Here is a 16,251-nt window from a genome sequence, read left to right on the forward strand (position 1 = left end):
CAGCTTCCCCCCGGACGCCCCCTCTCTGCCTCTGCCCCCACGTCCTGGGGGCCAGAGGGAGAGGGGTTCGGGTGGCGCTGGGACGCACGCGGGCTCCCCAGAGCGAGGGGCGGGGAGGACGGAGCGGAGCTGGGAGCAGCGAGCCGCGGGGGCAGCTGCTGCAGAAGGGGAGGAGAATGGGGAGGAGCTGGGGGGCAGGCAGTCGGGGAAGGAGGGGTCTTAAGGGGCGGCGAGCGCAGGTCGGATTTCCTCCGAGGCTGCCGATCGGCGGAGCTCCCACCTTCCCTTAGAGCTCTCTGTAGCCGCCCTGCCCCGCGCCCTCCGGAGACCGGGACCAGACCATGGTGAGAGCTGGGCGCGCGGCGCGGCGCGGGGCGCGGTGGCCCGACCCCTCCAGGCGCCCGAGGGTGGACGGGCGGAGGGGGCGAGTCTGCGGGACCCGGAGAAGTTTCCGGGGTGGGCGCGGGGCCCGGCGCCTTCAGCCTCGCTCTTCTCTCTTCCGCAGATGTGGACACGCTGGCTTGCGCTCGCGCTGGTGGCGGTCGCCTGGGTCCACGCCGAGGTAGGTGAGCGGCCGAGGAGGTCCGAACTCGGGATCCGGGGCCACTTGGGTGTGCGCGCCTGGCGGGCGGGGAGTGCGTCCCGGGGATATTCTCCCGGGGTGGGACTGGGAGTTTCCATGCGTGAGGTGAGGGGGGCGCTCCGAGCAGAAATGCTACTTAACGAAACTTAAACCTCCAAATCAGGAAAAGTAGTTTGGGCCGTAAGCGGGAGCCCCACCGCGGCTAATATGGAGGGAGAGTGGGGAGGGGGGAGAGAGGACGAGCTGGGTGGATTGGGACGGAGGCGGCGACAAGAGCAGCAGCCGAGTTCAAAAAGGCGCCTTTGAGTTCTTTCCTTCACTTAAAAGGAAATTGAGAATAGTTGGGGGCTTTTTGCTTCCAAGGCTGACTCCTTGGGGAAAGGGGCGGGGGGAATCTCCAGAGATTTTTCTTTTAGGGCGGAGAGCCCCCCCCCTTTTTTTTAAAATCTTTTTTATAAAGTAAGTTCATGATTACCAGCATTTTTTTTCTTTCTTTGTAAAGTCCTCTCGGATTTTGTGTTCATATCAGGGCTATATAACGGCCTTTAAAAGTCTCAATTTTCCCTTAATCCAGCGTTGCGCAAGTGTAAGAGATCCATTGCTCTGCTCTTTGGGGGCTCCGCGTTTCCAGTCAAAGTATTTCAGCACTTTTTTGGTAATGTTTTCCTTTCAACTCCAGTGACCTTCCTGAGACACTACAAACAAACCAACAAACGTTTCACTCACAAGCCCCTCCATTAACTCAAAGGTTTATGGACAGAAAATAAACAATTCCAAATTCCCTGGGCTCTAGTCTCTCAAACAGTGAGGTCAAAAACCAAACATTTGATAATTATGGCAGGAAATGTGGAAGGAATTAAAAAGCATGAGGGAGAAGAAATGGAATGTACATTACAAAAGAAATAGCTCCCTGGTGGGTGGTTATTCTCCCTCTTTGAATTTTTTTCTTCATATTACAGTTTAGCCCCACCCTTAGCATCATAACTTGAGTCTGCCCAGAAAAAAAATCATAAAAGTATGCAAGGTCTTCATGATTAAAAAAAAAAAATACACATACATTAAACTCTCACTTAATTCACTACAGGTTGCACTGGAAACCCAAGCTGTTTTTACTCACAATGAAATAACAAAAATAATAATAATAATAATAATAACTCCTGTTTACTGGATATCTAGTTTGTGTTATAATAAAACCCCATTTTAATGATGGGAAAACTGAGTCAGAGGTTACATAATTTATCCAGTGCCCTAAGTTGTTAGATGGTAGGGATAGGGATTTGAACCCAGATAGTCTGGCATCATACCCCAGGTTCTTAACCTCTATCCCACAAAAGGAGTTCACATTTGGTGTGCCTCTTACACAGCACACACTGGGCTACATGCATCATTTCTTTTAAATCTTCCCCAACCTTAATAAGGTCAGCGTTGTTAACCCTATTTTATAGAGGAGGAAGCAGGTTTAGGAGATTAGGTAACCTACTCAAGGTCACATGGCTAGTTATTTCTGAAGAAGGATCTAAATCCAGTTCCCTCAATGTTTGGGGGCCCATCTTGAACACCAGATCTGCTTCTCCTGCATTTTGTCTTCCAGGGTTTGAATTTGAGGGAGGATCTGTCTTCACTGGCTGATTTAACCCTAGTTAAGAAACACCCTTCCATCCCTGCTGTGGCCCTCAAAAGGCAGCTGCAGCCCAATGATGGATGAAGTGAATCCCTGGTTGGTTTTATGGCCAGGCTTAGAATTGCCAGTTAGTGTGTGAAATCATTCAGTGAACTGGAATGCAGATGTGAGGTATGATGAGGCTGTTGGTTCCCAGACCACAAGACTGAAGGCTGAAGGCTGTGTGGCCCAAGGTCCAGGATCTATTCTAGGCAGCCTGTGCTACACCCCTCCCCCTCAGGAGCATTGCAAGGCAAAGCTTTGCTCTCATAGGAAGCTCCCCCAGCAGCAATTTCCTGCTTGAGGTGGAAGAGCAAAGAGTACTCCCACCAAATTCCCAGCTAAAATCAAGAAGTGCTGAGGCATGAAAACTGAGAGTTGGTGCAGAAAGCAGGCTGTGAACTCAGGGTACCTGAGCAGTGAGGAGTATGATCCAGTTTGCATTTCTTGGCTCCAGACTCTTAAGGATTATTTTTTAATCAATCCAATCTCTTGATGTCTGGCCTGAGTAACACATGGCAAGTTTTTAACCTGTGTTTAATAATAATATACCTTTAATTATTAATAAAAAGGTAAAATAACCCCAGCAATTTATTTATTATTTTAAGCATTTTACTGTGTAATTCTGCTTGCAATAGAATTTTTTTCCTTGCTAGCTATAACAACATATAGCAAACATATAGCAAATTAATGATATTTACAGCCTTTGTTGACATGAATCTACTTTAGTAGACTTTAGGGCTAACATTGTACAAATATTGTTGAATTTTTAAAAAATGACGTTTAGAAAATAAACTTAGTTTCTTGGTGCTTTTTGGTGTAATACAAGTATAATTATTCAACTCAACATATATTTTTTTTAAATGTGATTACCTGACAAATCATGTTGATATTACAAAAAGCCAAGCCTTTGCAGCAGTAGACCTCCAGAACTAGAGGTGTCCCAGATTTGGGAAAAGGTGGTTGTCATCATTATTAATGCCAGTCTATAAATCCTGTTTGGCTAGATTCAAGAAACTATTAACAAATCTCATTAAGGAAAGTGTTATATTTTGAATGTCTTCCATGGTTTCTTACTTGGCACCACTTTTTTTTTTTTTATTGCTTCCTCTCATTCTTACTTTCTTCTTGTCTTAATACCCTTATTCCTTTTAGCAGCCTCCCACAAAATTCTGCCCCATCCACATGAGCTCACTTCTGTGCTCCTTTATATTTCTGTTTGAGGGGATGGTGGGGAGTGTGGCAAAAGTCTGTTGAAGACTATACGTTAACATCTGTATGGATGAGGAATGGGGGGGATGGGTCAAAGCAGCTTGAGGGAGTGCTTCAACTGACAATTACACAGCTACCCCTTTTTTAGATTCTGTTGAGAGGGGGCTTTGTGGGCTCATTCATTCTTCCTCACCCATCCCCCTCCCATTGAGAATTTTAGCAGTTCAGAGAGGTGTTGATGGAGACTGGAAAAGTTTGACAATCCAGGCATTAGGGCATGTGCCCTTGACTCTGAATAGGTGGATCTGAGTCTAACATGGCAGGCTGGAGGGAGTCCTGTGGCCCAACTGTCTGCTCCTGAAAGACAGCCTTGGTGAGCACCTAAGCACACTTCCACTCTCCCTTGGTGGTTGTCTCTGCTTGCACTCTGATTGCCAGCATTCCAGATCTATAAATTCATCATGATAAGTCACATGTACAGGGGACTGATTCACAGATCAGAATGCTCATTTCAGTAAGGAAAAACTTGACCCATGAACTGCGAGTATATCACTTAAGATAATAGTAAAAATAATAACAATTACACAGATGGATGAGAAGATTATTAGGTCATTGTCCCTCTGATGCCAGATTTCTCATTTACACCCTATTATCAAAATGCAAGTTAATCAACCACCAAGGGTTTTATTGGCTGATGTGGGATCTCCTCTGTATCCTTCAGAATTATCCTAATGGTGGATTTAGGGAGGCCTACAGTCTGGCCCACATCCTCTGACTGCTTCTTGGAGCTGCAGCAGAACTACGATTTTAATATCCATCTTGCACATTAAGCACTAAAATAATATCTTGTTTCCTTATTCATTGGCAAATAAACTACTTGTTGTGATTCTAAAGACCACTATTGGAAATTAGACTGTTAAAACATAGCAGGGACTCTGCTTGAATAGTCAAAACAGATGGGCAAGCACCCTGCAAACTGAGGCCCTGGCCACCGAAAATGTCTTTAGAAGGAGGACATATTCATTTCCCATAGAGGTCCCTGGATTGGGTGATGGAAAGCGCGAGTCCCTTCCCAGGCTCAGAGGAGCTAACTGGGGAGGAACTGTGAGGTAGAGATCAGGGGGCATGGGCTGCAGCAGATGTAATGTCCCAGAGAAGAAAATAAAGTCTTCAAGGTCAGTGAGTTAGAATGATGTGTTTCTAGGAGAATAGAGAAAGTAAAGGATGAACTGTAAATACCAGTGGTCGCATATCATGAATTGAAAATGTCAGTATTCGTTTTCCTACTCTTCAAATAACCAGACATCGAGACAGCATTTCTAGCAGCCACAAATAGAATTAACATAATGACACCAGATATTGTAGGGTTGAAAAATACCTTACACTTAGATGGATTCATTTTGTAAAGCCAGGTTTTTAATGTCCTATAGGTCAAATGCATAATTTTCTGTAAGGTGCCATCTTCTGGTGCCTGTAACTTTGGCGGCGGGGGGGGGGGCTCTCTAGGGTTGAGTCATTGACAGCATGGGTCTTCTCTTCACAAGGCCCATCAGGCAGTATCCCCACAGGCCGAGCATGCCCTACACACAGGGCCGAGTCATGCATAAAGTGCAAAACATGGTCTCTGCCCTCATTACAGTCTAATGATGGGCCAGATGCCTTAAACTGTGGCAGTTGTAATATTATTATAACTATATGATGAACAAGTATCTGTACAATGATAATTATTGCTTTTTTATATTAACATAGGGCTTCCCTTGATTTTTAAAGTATTTTTACATTAGCACAATGCACAAATCTTTAACATAGAGTTTGATGAACTCTTACATCTGGATATACCCATATAGCCAGGACCCAATCAAGGCTGAGGAAGTTGGTGCAGAGAGGAGGCTGTGAACTCCTGGTGTGTGGAAGTAGTTACAATGAAAAAAGTGAGGAGTAGATACCATCAGAGTTACGTTTTATCACTCAGGGATCATCATTTAATTAGTGCATCTTCTTCATGTCTGGCCCAGTAACATTTGGCAAGCTTTTAATTTATGTTTCAACAATAAACCTTTAATAAGTAATGAAAAAGTAAATTAACCATCTCCATATGATGATTACAATTTGGATATTATTTTAAGCATTTTAGCTTATAGTTAGCAGTGTTTATAGCAGAAAATTGATTTTCTTGTTAACTATAAGGACGTATAGCAAACACAGTTAAATACAGTCTTTTTTGACATTAATCCATTTTAGCAGACTTTGGATCAGCTTTAGGGGAGCTGACTTGACTAGTTTGCAGATGGATATTCCAGGGCTCAATATAATCTACACTGAGAAACTAAATCAAGGAAAGAAACTCAAATAGTTCTTTTTGATCACTTTGCCCTGGCCATTATTACTTTCAAAGGGACTACACAAGATGTCTATTACATTATTTATGATGGCTAATACTTAAAATTTACTACATATCCAACAGTAGGGGAAGAGTTAAGAGTTAACAACAATATGTGCCACTAAAAGTTATGTTTACAAAAATTTTTAAAGCTCTGGCAAATGATTGTGATTTAATTTAAAAAGCAGAACACCCTCTACTCTGTGCCTTATTCTCACAACTGTGTACAGATTTTTATAGAAGTGTAACAAAATCTTAAAATCCATCTTGAGGATTCTTGTGATCCCTTTCCTTTTTTCAGGAGGAATTTACCGTCCTAGTATATGCTCTTTTATTTAAATAAAAATGTTGAGCTATTTTCTGATAAAATATGAAAAGATAATATGCTCATAAAAAGCTTAGAGAATATGGAAAAGATGAGAGCAAACAATAAAATCAACCATAATTCCACCACCTAAAGATAAATCAGCCCTGCATCCCTTCTTTCAGAGAAACTATCAAAATCAATCAACAAATGTATGTGGTGAGCCTACTAAACACTGTAGGCAATAAAAATAAGTATGAGGTAACACTACGAGATAAACGGCATGCAGTAATGGGACAAGCATGGCAAACACATCACTACTACCCCCTCCTTTCCCCATGACAGACATTGCTAATCAATCATAGGATTCTGTCCTGCTGAGTCTGGAGGAGGTTTGAAAATCCTCAGCAATGTTCTGGGTAGCCACTAGCAATTAGTCTGCATGTGAGATAAAAGATATTTGCCACTACTTCTGGAAAAGTCTATCCAATCTGACAAACACTGGTATATCTTTAAACAAAATTAAGGTGATTAAAAGGCAGAGTTCAGGACTATGTGAAACAAAGACAACATGGGGTAATGGGTGGTATGACTAGGGTAGCGAATAGATGAAATCACACACACACACACACACACACACACACACACACACACACAGCACTTTATTCCTGGCCCAAGCTTTTAACTTCTTTAGACAAATTCCAACACCTTAAAGTGAGCCAAACCCTCTAATGTTGGCCATCAACAAGAATATGATAATGAGAATTTTCTTGGCTGTTCTGATGGAGTAAACAGTTGTTCTTGCTAAGGCTCTCTAAGAGCTGCTGCTGTCATAGATAACAGTTCCTGCATTAGCAGCCATCTGGCAGTAACTTGCTAATAGAAAGCTCTTTGGGTAGTTGGAGTACAAAATATATCCTATAAATCTGCATTTTCTGCTGTGGTTGGAGGATTTCAATGAAATCTTTCACAGACTTTTTATGTGCTCATTTAAAGCCATCACCAATAAGCTATTCCCAGGATTAAGTCTGAAATTTATGACCCTTCAAATGTTCCCTGAATAATCCTGGACACTATTTTTGACCAGCTAAACTGTTGCCAAAACAAGTTGTGTGACACATGGCAAAAACCATGACATGTTGCAGGCTCAGATTTATACATATGTGTGTCATGGGATATTGGCTTGAATTGATAGAAGGAAAGTGGCTCTTTGTCTTTACTTTTTATGTCATTCAAGACTTAAAATTTTTGTGTCTGAGGCAAAATTTGTCTTTTCCGCACAGTCTTTCATTCTGCCCTTCGGTGATAGTCAATGAGTATAAATTATTGATCTACTGAAGTTCCAGACATTATCCCAATCCCTTTGCACATATGCTGCTATTGAGAATAGTGTGGAACTAAAAGGCAATACCATGGAGGTCCCTGTTCTTAAGGAGTCACTACCACCATAGCTCCTTTGCAGCTCAAAAGGACCTGGCCAACTTTAGGGCCCGGATTTATGGCTTTCACAGAAATTTTCACTCCCTTCCTCACCTCTTGCTGCTGGTTCAGAAAACCCTGAAATGCAGCATAGGGATGGATGCCTTCTCAGAACTTGAGAGGCTCCACTTGAGTTGCTGGTGCCATTTTCAGCCTGCCTACCTTGACCACTCAACCAACCTATCCAGAAGGTGGCAGCTTTTTGTGTGGAAATTGTGTCTGTTCGCGGAGTGCTGATGCTTTTCTCTTGTTTCCCATATTCAGGTCACTCAAACCTTCCACTGAGTTCCTTCATTCTCTTCTCTTGTTTGCCATATCTGGGTGTTTCCAAGTTTTATCTTTTACACAGACCCTGTTACAAGCACCTTCTCATTATTAAGAAAGATTTTATAAAATAATGAGAGTCCTTGACTTCAAAGTCTTGCTCCACCCCTTTCTTGATGATGTTACCTTTTTTAAGCCACCTACTGTCTCTGACTTGCAGCTTCAGTTAAGAGCAAGGGCTTTGGGTAATGGGCTGGGTTTGAATTCTGCCCTTGTCTAGCTTTGAGGCTTTGTGCAAGTAACTTAGCCTCCCTGAGCTTATTTTCCTCATCTGTAAAATGGGAATAATGGCCATCTCTCTGTCTATCTAACCAATGGAAACTGGAAAAGGTTTTCTCTACTCATGAAACATAGTCAACATGAAACACAATCAAGTGCCTCTTAGCAGCCCCTAGTAGGCACTGAGAAAGAATGTTTTTGACTCTGTAATGACTTCAACAAGAGAATTCTCAACTTACATACTAACATCTACTAGGCATTGTGTGTATTTGTACAACCTGTGTGCTGGCTCAGGCTGTTACTATGTTTATCCTTGAGAGGAGGTATAGCATAATGGTTAAGTGCTAAGACCTTAGAGCTAGATTACCCAAATTTAAATCCTAGCACTACCATTACTTGCCCTGTGATCTTGAGAAACTTACTTAACCTCTCTGGGCCTGTATCCTTATCTATAAAATGGGCATACTACAGGGTATTTACTCCATAGGTTACTTGTGAGAATTGAATGACTTATTACATGTAAAGCAGTTAGAAGAGTGGCTCAGCACATAAGAGTACAGTGTTAGCTATTATTATCATCCTAGTGGCATCTATTTATTGGAAGAGCTCCAAAACCCATGGGGTGTGGGTGTAGGTGTGCACATGCACGTCCGTGGCTTACAGAACTCTCCTTGCCTCTTTTACTCTCCAGAGATTAAGGATCACCTTTTTAAATGACACCTGGATGGCTCAGTCAGTTGAGTGTCTGACTCTTGATTTCAGCTCAGGTCATGATCTCATTTTCTTGAGATCAAGCCTCATGTAGGATTCCATGCTAAATGTCCAGACTGCTTGGGATTCTTTTTCTCTCTTCCTCTCTGCTCTCTCTCTTTCTCAAAAAAAAAAAAAAAAAAAAAAAAAAAGACAACTAGGCTATGGATATTTATTTCAGTGGAGGCTTTGACACCGAGAATTCATATCAGAACTCTTGCTTCTACTGAGCCAATCTTGCTTTCAAACTTCTAGATACTGTCAGTTCTGTGAAGTCAGAACCCTATCATTCCTGCAGAAAGAGAATTAGGTCCTCGTTGAGCCCCTCCCGTTGCACAGGCAGTGGGCTGTGCAAACTAGCATAAGTTCTCCCTAAAGACAGTAAATGAGGGAGAGAACCAAAAAGGGGAAAAGAGGGAGAAAAAGCAAAGAAAAGAGGGTATAAAGTTCTTGGAGGAGCGCCTGAGTGGTTCAGTTGGTTAAGCCTCTGACCAGCTCAGGTCATGATCTCACAGTTCATGGGGTTGAGGCCTGCATTTGGCTCTGTGCTGACAGCTCAGAGCCTGGAGCCTGCTTCAGATTCTGTGTCTTCCTCTCTCTCTGCCCCTCCTCTGCTCTCTCTCTCTCAAAAATAAATAAACATTTAAATAAATAGCTAGCTAGCTAGCTCTTGGAATTTTTCCACATTCAGTTTTTCTCTCCCCTCTGTCTCTCCTTCTTAGATATGGAGGTGGCCACCGGATATCTTGGGTTTTTTGGGGGGATGGTCATTTTTGTCTATTCTTGCTGTCATCCCCATAGCATGCCTGTTACTGGGCCATAAATTCTAAATTTGGGGTTTGGAACATATGATCATGCGAAGGAATAGAACCCTTTGCTTTCACTGTTTGAAAAATAAATACCTACTCTCAAAGACAGGGTAGGGAAGTATTCCTGGAGCAGGCTGGGATTTGTCCCTCTGGGAACCAAGGCAACGCTCTGGGTGTTTGGCACACAAACCTTGAGTCCTCCGCTGGGCACTGCTGTGTCTGGTGGCCAGCCCTGACTGCACCCTCACATGGCCACTGATCCCAGGCCCCAGAGCCAGGTCTTTGTTGCCTCCCGTGCTGCTCCTTGCTCTCCTCTGTGTCTTTCCCTTCTCCCTTCTTGTCTCTCTCAGCTTCCTCCTCCACCATTGAAGCGAGGTCATCCTGGAGTGTTGGCGCCACATTAGGAGCTGCCAACCCCCTGCCCACCCCCTCCCCTACCACCAGGTTCACATTCTATGCGGAGAAAAAGCTCCCCAGAGTTTTCACACAGTATTTTGCTTCACCCATCTAGGATCAAGTAAAATTTCACAAAGTTAACTCAAGGAATGAAAGAACTATCACAAACCTGTTCTCTGTCAGGCACTAAGTTAGTGCTGGTGACTAAGACATAGACCCTGTTCCTAAGGGGCCTGCAATCCAGTGAGGGAGGGAGACAGGAGCAGAGGCTCAGAGTGATCCAGTGTGGTAAGTGCCAGGACAGGCCTGAGAACCCACGCCAGCCCTGGGGGGTCCGGGAAGGCCTCCAAGAGGCCTCCACAATCTGCGCCCTGAAAAATGAGTAGTAGCCAGACAACAGCAGGAGGAGAAGACAAGAGCCTTCTCGTATTTAATTCTCACAACCCGAGAATTTATTACAATCTTCATTTAAAAAAAATTTTTTTCTTAAGTTTATTTATTTTTGAGACAGAGAGAGACAGAGCATGAACGGGGGAGGGTCAGAGAGAGAGGGAGACACAGAATCGGAAGCAGGCTCCAGGCTCTGAGCCATCAGCCCAGAGCCCGACGCGGGGCTCGAACTCACGGACCGCGAGATCGTGACCTGAGCTGAAGTCGGACGCTTAACCGACTGCGCCACCCAGGCACCCCTACAATCTTCATTTTAGCAATGAAGAAACCAAAGCTGAGAGGATACAGTTAGTTACTCAAAATCAGCCACCTAGTAAAGATTAAAGCCAGGATACAAACCCAAACTTCAGCTCTCAAAGCAAAGACTGTGTGTTCCAGGCCCATTGTGTCTTATTTCTGAAAGTGACTTTGAAAACAACCCCCCCAAAAAATGACCAGGCCTAGTCATTTTGGCCACATAGATAGGCATCTGATCTCAACTTGGTTCAGGTTCAGCTGCTTCTCTGACATTACAGCACTTGGAGCTTTGTGTTCAGTGACTCGGGGGATGTTTTAAGGCAGTTTTTTTGTCCTTTGGATGCATTCAGATGTTCCACATTGAGTAAGACCAGATTGAAAGGCAGCTCTAAAAAAACTCCAGCTGAGTTGCTGTGTATGGTTGTTCAGACTGTCTACTGTACCAGTGCAGCTGGCCAAGAGGACCACTGGGGCTGACTGCATCCTGCACTCAATGAGCCCTGGCATGGAGCTTGTCTGTCCACCCAGACGACGGGCGCCTTCTTTCCAACTGAGACACAGAGTTCCCCAAACCCAACATTTGCTCTCAGATATGTGATGCTTGTTGGACCACGGTGGCCAGTTCTCCGTCTGTACTTTTATACATTGATATCATTCAGAGTCTTCTAAAATTTTCATAATAGGCCTCCATCAAAAGCCAGTTCTGTATTTTTGTGGGTTTTCCTCATGGATTTAGCTAATACAAATAGAAATGTAAAAAACCTGTTCTTTTGCACCCACAAATGTGCTACGTTGGGCTGTTGCCCAACTCCATCTAGTTTGGGAACTGTGATTCCCCAGGAATTAGGAAAAGCATTCCTAGCTTCTCCCTGATTGCTGGATTAGCACAGCCTCCCTCAGCCCACAGCTGAATTCCAGCCCTGAGGAAGAAATGTCTTATTAGACTGAGTGAACTCCCAGCCTGGAGCCTGTCAGAGGCGGTGTCATGTGTTTGCATTAGCTGAACAAAAAGCAAGCAGGCTTTCTGGCCTCACTCCCCCTCCTCCCGCACCCCCCTCTGGAGGGGCCGGTTAAAGTCTAGACAGTGTCTGCTTGGCACTATGCCTTTTTAGCACAATCTGCACGGTTCTGCAGCTCTTGCTTGGGTTGCCTTTCCTCACTCACTTCCCCGGTTTTCTTGGTCGGCCTCAAACTGTCTCGGGGAGACTGGCATGAGCCGCACACATAAGAAGCAAGTGAGTGAATTTATGAGACCATCAGGTTTCAGCTGTCTGGAGAGGTTCGCATTTGAGGAAATACCAGCAGTGCTGGCTGAAGCTGTGTCTGAGCTTACAGAGATCCCTGATGTGAGCTGGCTTCAAACAAGCCTCCGTTTCTTGGCCAGACATGGGCTGGAGTGAACAACCCACGACAGACAGTGGCACCCAGGTCTTGAGCCTCTTGCCTTCCGTTGGTAGTATGAACTTGGGCAAGTCACCGGCCGCCTCATCTTGAAAATACGGGGGTTAGAGCAGGTGAGCTCTGGAACCCAGCCCAGAAATCCTATCCATAGGAAAGGAGGCAGACATGTTAGGTTGGATTGTCAAAATTCTCTTAATGGAGTTAGGATATTTGATTAGCTCTTGTCTGAATTGATGGTCCCGAGGAGGAGCGGTTTGAAAAGAGAAGCTGGCCCAGGAGTGGGAAAAGAGTGACTAAAAGCAGTTGGCATTTTGTGTGTCTTACTGTCTCCTGCGTGTATGGAGTGCAATATAAATAGTACAGCATGTGGCACCCAAGCAGTCTGCATGCCCAGGAATCCCAAATGCTGTTTACTCTATAGAAAGGAACCACTTGATTTTCCACTTCAGAAACCAGCTGCTCAACAACACTGGGCAAGAAATGAAGGATGCTGGGTCTCTTTGGGGTTGAGCGAAGAATTTTTTAAAAAAGGAAGACAACCCAGAATTCTAAAGTGTGCAACTTGAGCTTTTATTGAACTGATTAAAAAAACAAAGACAAAACTTTCTTCTGACCTTTGTAAATATAAGTTAAAATAGAAATTAAATATAAATTAAAAATAACGATGCAGAGGTGCCTTGGTTTAGGCATCTGACTCTTGATTTCTGCTCAGGTCAGGATCTCACAACCATGGGATCGAGCCCCACATCAGGCTCTGCCACAGTGAGTGTGGAGCCTGCTTAAGATTCTCTCTCTCTCCCTCTGCCCCTCTCCCACTTGTGTGTATTCTCTGTCTCTAAAATTAAAATAATGATGATGGTGATGATGATGATGATGATGATGATGTAGTATTGAAATGGCTTATAAAAATAACTGTCTGAAAATGCTGTGTGGACCCTAATATTGCTTTCTGGGTCACCAGTGCTACCTGGCCCATGACCAGGATCCTGGGTTTCCTGAACAGGTATTGATGAAGTTGCTGCCCTGGCCCCCATGCCTTTCTCCAAATCAGTTCAGGGCTGTTATAGCTGAGGGCACTGCTCTTTGGCCTTGACCTCAGCAGTTAAATCAAGTGACTTGCAAGGGTGAACTCAGTAAGGAAACAGAGGCCAACACTGATGTTTTAGTTCCACTTAAATGCTTAGTATCTTAACTGCACTCCAATTCCTAAATACCAGTAGTGAAGCCCAGTATGCTACATTGTACCCACTGTCAGTTCTGCATGGGGCCGCCCAATGTTGCCTGTGGTTTTCTGCATAAATCTACTTGTACACAAGTGTCAGAATTGAATTAAAATTGTCTGTGCCCCAGAATAGCCTGTATACACAGACACACACATACATTTTGCTACTTAATTGACATTACTTGAGTTAGATTTCACTACTTGGAGAGTATGACTGTCTACCTTTAGCTCAAATACACTTCCCTCACAAAAACCTCCAAATTTCTATTGAAACTAATGAAGACAAGCATGTATGTTATTAAATTTCCCCTAATGTGACTGTTTCGTTTAATTTAGTTCAGTATTTGATCTGTGTTATACTGTCTTGATTCCTTTCTGAGCCAAGGCATATAGAAAATAGTGATAAGGAGGGCTTATTTTTGTGGTTGTGAAGCGTCTTAATGAGAGTTAACTTTATCAGTGCATGTTATTCATTTATTCATTTGTTCATTCATTCATTTCCTACCTCATTCCAAAACTAAGATGTATGTTTTTCCTTTCAAATCCCATAGCTAGCAGGTCCTGCTGTCTTCTGTTAGTGCTAGGCTAACTATTTTCAGTGCTGGGGAAGGACCCAAGTTTGTGGCATATTTGCAACAGAGAAAAATAAAATAAAGAACACAAAGACAGAAAAATTTCTGGTGACTCTCACTAGGATACTTGGCTCATCTACATAAGAGACTGTTAAAAACTGAGAACAAACTGAGGGTTGATGGGGGATGGGAGGGAGGGGAGGGTGGGTGATGGGTATTGAGGAGGGCACCTTTTGGGATGAGCACTGGGTATTGTATGGAAACCAATTTGACAATAAATTTCATATATTAAAAAAAAAGGATACTTGGCTCATCTAAACTTCAGTAAGAAATTGATGATGTGTAGAGTTTCTGTTAGAGCAGCTAAAAGCTATTAAACTGGGCACAGACTCAGACATACTTGAGTTCCCTTTATGGACAAGGTCCCTATAAGGAGGACCCAGGTGGGTTTCTGGGGTAGCCTGCCTCAGCTCACAAAAACCTGCTTTGGGATGCAGGCAGGTGTCACAAATGCTTGATATTCTTAGTTTCACTCCTCCAGGGACATCCTTATCCTTGGGTCTTCTCTGTATGCCAAAATTATGATGCTACAATTAATTGGGGTCAGGCTGAGGTCTATGTCAGAAGCAGGAGAATTCAGCTGACTTCTTTTCCCTTAGACTCTTAAGAATCTTTCAGGAGTGAGTCCATTTGTGCTTTGTCCCCCACCTCTCCTCTAGTCTTCTATCCTTGGCATTTTCTATTTTCTTTCCTTTCTTATCCTGTGTGGCCTTGGCCTTGCCAACAGCCACATGCAGAGAAGCAGACTTCCTGGTTTAGCTATTTATTTTTAGGGTAAAGCTTTCCACTCCATGCATTAATTGGTGTCTGCATCATGTTCAACACAAGAGTAATTTTCTGCATGGCACTAAGGGCTGGCTAATGATCAAAGAAAACTCCAGGACAAGGACACCTACTTCAGGTGTGAGTTCATTAGAGGTTTCTCAATTTCCTTTCTTGGGGGGATGGGACTAGAAGGGAGAATGGGGTTGGGAAGTATTTTGAGTAAAGAGGCCAGACATTGAAATCTTCTTTGCTGAACATTGGGTATATTCAGTATTCAGTATTCACTGCAGTATTTCTTCCTTCCTTCTTTCTTTCTTTCTTTCTTTCTTTCTTTCTTTCTTTCTTTCTTTCTTTTTTCTTTCTTTCTTTCTTCCAAGAATGAACAGCAATCCTTTTTTTTTTAATGTTTATATCTTTTGAGAGAGAAAGAGAGAGCATGAGCAGGGGTGGGGGGCAGAGAGGAGAGAGAACCTAAGCAGGTTCCACCCCGTCAGCACAGAGCCCCATGTGTGGGGCTGCATTTCACAAACCATGAGATCATGACCTGAGCTGAAATCAAGAGTCATATGCTTAACTGAGCCACCCAGGCACCCCTAGATTTATTTCTTAATAAATTTCCTAAACTACTTGGGGGCCATATTGTTTAAAGGACAATTACTAAGTTAATGCTTTATCTCTGAGAGATACAACTGGACAACAGTCTGTGTTTTTCTTTGTTTTCTGCAAAAGAACGTGTATAGGTAACTAGACTTATTATGGGGATTATTTTGTAATATATAAAAAATATCAAATCACTATGATGTACACCTAAAACTACTAGTATGTGAATTATACTTCAGTAAAAAAAATCAAAGAAAAAACCATGTGCAATACAACCTGGAGGATAATAAGAAACTATAAAAGTTGTTTTTTTGTGTTTGTCACTTGCCCTATTTAGGCTCTCTGTTTGCTTAGACAAAACTAAGAAAACTATGAAGATAATAAATCCTCTAAGAACAACCAATGCTTGAAGATTGTTAAGCCCACTGTGTTGGTCATTTTACAGCATAGGTCATTTCTCTCTAATTTTCTTTACATATTTGATCAAATAGAAGGCTCTTCATTTCTTGCTTAAGTTGCATCATTGAATTGCTGGTGGGTTAGAGAGCGAGCTGCGATCCTGCTGCGATCCTCCACAGTGGCTGTATTTCATTTGGTGATTGGGTTATTTTTCTACGTAATGCTACGATTATTTTGCCCAGTGTAAAATAAATCACATTGTCATTTAAGAGCCGTAATGACTCATGTTCCAGTAGCCTGGAATGTAAAGACCTCCTCATTCCCAGTGATCTATTGTTTCTCCAGGAGAAAATCTTCTCTCTGTTGAGGTTGGTGAAATGAGCCTGTGTGTGTGTGTGTGTGTGTGTGTGTGTGTGTGTGTGTGTGTCT

General features: G+C 43.2%; 1 protein-coding gene across 1 annotated transcript in view; it reads left to right on the forward strand.

The window, feature by feature from the left end:
• Window positions 1–208: 208 nt before the first annotated feature.
• The window catches only part of FSTL1 (follistatin like 1), a 60,145-nt gene continuing 44,102 nt past the window's right edge, over window positions 209–16,251 (forward strand). The window contains exons 1-2 of the mRNA XM_047875785.1: window positions 209–344; window positions 506–562. Of these exons, the coding sequence (XP_047731741.1) occupies window positions 342–344; window positions 506–562 (60 nt within the window). The 5' untranslated portion in view covers window positions 209–341. The remainder of the gene's footprint in view (window positions 345–505; window positions 563–16,251) is intronic.

Source organism: Prionailurus viverrinus, chromosome C2 (assembly GCF_022837055.1).
Source record: "Prionailurus viverrinus isolate Anna chromosome C2, UM_Priviv_1.0, whole genome shotgun sequence".
NCBI classification, from domain to species: Eukaryota; Metazoa; Chordata; class Mammalia; order Carnivora; family Felidae; genus Prionailurus; species Prionailurus viverrinus.